This window comes from Meriones unguiculatus, chromosome 9, assembly GCF_030254825.1.
Source record: "Meriones unguiculatus strain TT.TT164.6M chromosome 9, Bangor_MerUng_6.1, whole genome shotgun sequence".
Classification (NCBI taxonomy): domain Eukaryota; kingdom Metazoa; phylum Chordata; class Mammalia; order Rodentia; family Muridae; genus Meriones; species Meriones unguiculatus.
The window spans coordinates 56,295,600-56,299,592 of NC_083357.1; the positions used below are offsets into that span (position 1 = coordinate 56,295,600).

Genomic DNA, 3,993 nt, shown 5'->3' on the forward strand with positions numbered 1-3,993 from the left:
TTCCTAGATTCTGTAAGACATCTTGGTAGAGATAAATCCTATGTCAGGCATTTCCTGGAGATGTTTGCTGTTAAGACTTGCAGTTAGGGAGAGAACTTTATTTCAAGGGATCACAGCCTGGGTTGTCTCTAGCACTGTCTTTCATCCTGTCCTGTCAGAATATCCACAGATCCTAGGTTTCTAGATATTTGACCTGAGACTTGATGCTGTTTTTCAGGAAGCTGGTGAGCAACACTTGGAGAAAGCACACAGCCTCCCTCACAGGGCCGCTCCCCTAGGCCTCCTGCACCTGTGGTTTGTGTGCAGCTTCTCCTGAAGTCTCCCTCACTGTGTCACCCAGAGCACAGTAGTACAGGGCAGAGTCTGACAGCTGCGCTGAGGACGTCTGCAGGTGGAAGGAGCTGCTGCTCTTGTGGAGAGTGGCGTGGAACCCTCGGTGCTCTGTCCTCTTGTTGTCTGTGGAGCTCCTCAGGAGTAGCTGAGGGGCTTCATTGAGATATTGCATGTACCAGAAGAGGTAAACACCTAAGTAAGTAGTCTGATAGGTGCAGTTCAGCATCACAGGCATCCCCTCTGTGAGAGTGACCAAGCCTTCTGTCTGGGTCACTGAGTCTCCATTGCTCCTTTCTAAAAAACAAACAAGGAGGAATTACTGTTCTATGTGAGGAGGAAGGATAAAGACTGCCATAGTTGTACAACAAAGACATCATTAACTCTTAGGGTAAAATGTAACTTACTGAGCATGAAGAGGAGCACAAGAACTGAACAGGTGACAGGAAGCATGTTCATAGAAGAAATGACACTTGGTCCTTGACTGCACCAGTCTCGCAGGGCAAGTCTTCTTCAGGACCTCATCAAACTCCTCACTCATGGGCAAGGACCTCTGTCTGCACAGTGAGTCTGTCATGCTAAGACACTTGAAGGAGATGTAACCCACATCTCCACATCTAAGAAAGCAACGCCCTCTGCTGATCTCCTTAAACCTGCACCACAGGTGGCTGCACAAGACACTGTGAATAAACTTGAAACCTCACCCTAAGCAGACAGGTCTCTAGCTGACACCTGTGTTATGAACCATATGTATCCTATGGTATTTAACGGGGTGGGTGTACGTAAAAGTGTACACACCCATACCTCTGATAAAATTCATCTATTTTTCTCATTATATTGGTTCTTTAGAGAATGTTATGCAATAAAATTTTATTATACTCATCTACTCTCTCCAATTGTAACAGATCCATCCAACTTCCCTACCAACCACATTTTGTCCCTCTCTTTTTTTAAATAAGACACTTCAATTTTTGTCTTTCCAGCTGTTCTTCTCATATACTCTTAGCTTTGTTCCCTCAGTAGAGGGTGGTCTATGAACCAGGAGCTGCATTTTTAAACTGCATCTCTCTCTCTCAGCAGATACAAACTGCCAACAGCTCCATAGCTAAGGGAGGGAATGCCCACTGTCCCCATTTGTCTGATCCTTTGCTAGTCTTATGCCTGCTGCCAACCTCTGTAAGTTCATATGAGAAGCTGCATTTTTAAGTGCTTCTCAGCTATTCGAGATTCCTCTGTTGTGAATTCTCTCTTTAGCTCTTTATCCCATTTATTAATTGGATTACTTGATTGTTGGTATTTAATTTCTTAAGTTCTTTGTATATTTTGGATATTAGCCCTCTGTCTGATGTACTGTTCTTGAAGAACTTTTACCCATCTCTAGGCTGCCATTTTGTTCTATTGACAGTGTTCTTGGACTTACAGAAGCTTCTCAGTTTCATGAGATCCCATTTATTAACTGTTGATCTCAGAGTCTGTGCTGTTGCTGTTCTGTTCAGGAACTTGTCTCCTATGCCAATGAGTTCCAGAATTTCCCCCACTTTGTCTTTGAATAGATCTGGAATCTCTGGTTTTCTGTCAAGATCTTTGATCCACTTGGGCTTGAGTTTTGTGCAGAGTAAGGAATATAGGTGTATTTGCACTTTTCTAAATGCAGACATCCAGTACGACCAGCACCGTTTATTGAAGATACTTTCTGTTTTCCAGTGTATGGTTTTGGCTTTTGGTAAAAAATCAAGTGGCCTTAGGAGTGTGGATTTATTTCCATTGATCAGTTCCATTGATCAGCCTGTCTGTTTCTATGCAAGTATCTTGCATTTTTTAATACTATTGCTTGCAGTATAGCTTGAAATCAGGGATGCTGATACCACCACATGTTCTTTTATTGTACAGAATTTTTTGGGCTATCCTGAATCTTTTATTTTTCCATATAAAGATAATGGTTGCTCTTTCTCAGTCTGTAAAGAATTGTGCTAGGATTTTAATGGGTATTACAATGAATCTGTACATGGCTTTGGGCATAATGGCCATTTTTACTATGTTAATCCTACTGATACATGAACATGGGAGATCTTTCCATCTTCTAAAATGTTCAATTTCTTTCTTCAAATACTTAAAATTCTTGTCATACAGGGCTTTCATTTCCTTGGTTAGGGTTACACCAAGATATTTTATATTATGTGTGGCTATTATGAAGGGTGTTGTTTCTCTAATTTCTTTCTCAGCCCTTTTGTCACTTTTATAAAGGAGGGCTTCTGACATTTTGAGTTAATTTTTTATTCAGACACGTTACTGAAGGTGTTTATCAGCTGTAGGTGTTTTCTGGTAGAATCACGGGGTCACTTATGTATTCTATCTTATCACCTAAGAATAGTGATACTTTGACTTCTGTTTTTTTTTAATTTGCATCCTTTTTATCTCCTTTACTTGTATTATTACTCTATCTAGAACTTCAACTACCATTGTTGTAGGAGACAATTAATATTGTCTAATAATTATCTTTTAGTAAAGCTGTTCTCCTAAACAGCTGTATAACCAAATCACCTCACAGAGACTAGATTTATTTAGTTAACCTAGAACACAATGCTGGGCAATAGTTACTCCCTCCTAAACCTCCAAGCCCTCATAGTCTCCTAACATTTAGATTTTCCACATTATATTTGCTTTTTTGTGAAATCTTAGGTCTGGTTCATACTCCAAGTCCCCCAAGATCTATCCTCCTGCTCTGCCTTCAAACTTGCCTGTTCTCCTCTCACTCATTTCCTGCCCTCTAGCTCCTCCCCTCTTTCCTGTCCTCTGGCTCCTCCCAGCTCAACATTGTGCCTAGTTGCTTTATTTAGGCCTGTTTACACAAGAGTTGAGACAGGATGCTTAGAATAAGTATCACAATGCAATATCTGGATTGAAACCAGAGAATGGGTGGGGGAATCAGTATTTGAATGAACAAGGGTAAGGTGTATACATTTTAAAAGAACATTATACCAACATACCATATTGAAGAGCTATGGTGAAAGCAGGCAACCTAGTGTTATCCTTGATTTTAGTGGGAATACTTTAAGTTTCTCTCCATTTAACTTGATTTTGCCTATTTGCTTGCTATATATTGTGTTTATTGTGTTTAGATATGTGGCTTGTATCCTTGATCTCTCTAAGACTTTAAACATGAAGGAGTATTGGATTTTGTTAAAGATCTTTTCAGCATCTAATGAAATAATCATGTGGGTTTTTTTCTAGTCTGTTTATATGGTGTATTATGTTGATGGATTTTTCAAATGTTGAATCCGTGCATTCCTGGGATGAAGTTTGCTTGATCATGGTGGATGGTATTTTTGATGTGTCCCCAGATTTAGTTTGCAAGTATTCTGTTGAGTATTTTTGCATCAATATTCATGAGATTGGTTTGAAATTTTCTTTCTTTGTTGAGTCTTTGTGTATTTTATGTATCAGGGTGACTGTGTTCTCATAGAATGAGTTTGGCAATATTCCTTCTGTTTCTATATTATGGAATAGTTTGAGGTGTATTAATTTTTCTTTGAAAGTCTAGTAGAATTCTGTACTAAAACCACAGAGACATAACAAAACCAAAGGCTGTTTTTTGAGCAAATCAACAAGATAAACAAACCCTTTGCCAATCTAACTAAAAGACAAAGGGAGAGTGTCCAAATT

At 39.4% G+C, this 3,993-nt stretch overlaps 1 gene segment (V, D, J or C); it reads right to left on the reverse strand.

The window, feature by feature from the left end:
• Nucleotides 1–274: 274 nt before the first annotated feature.
• Nucleotides 275–789, reverse strand: LOC132656614 (T-cell receptor alpha chain V region CTL-F3-like). The segment is given in 2 exon segments: nucleotides 275–627; nucleotides 738–789. Coding segments are annotated over 2 exon segments (405 nt in total).
• Between the last annotated feature and the right edge of the window lie 3,204 nt (nucleotides 790–3,993).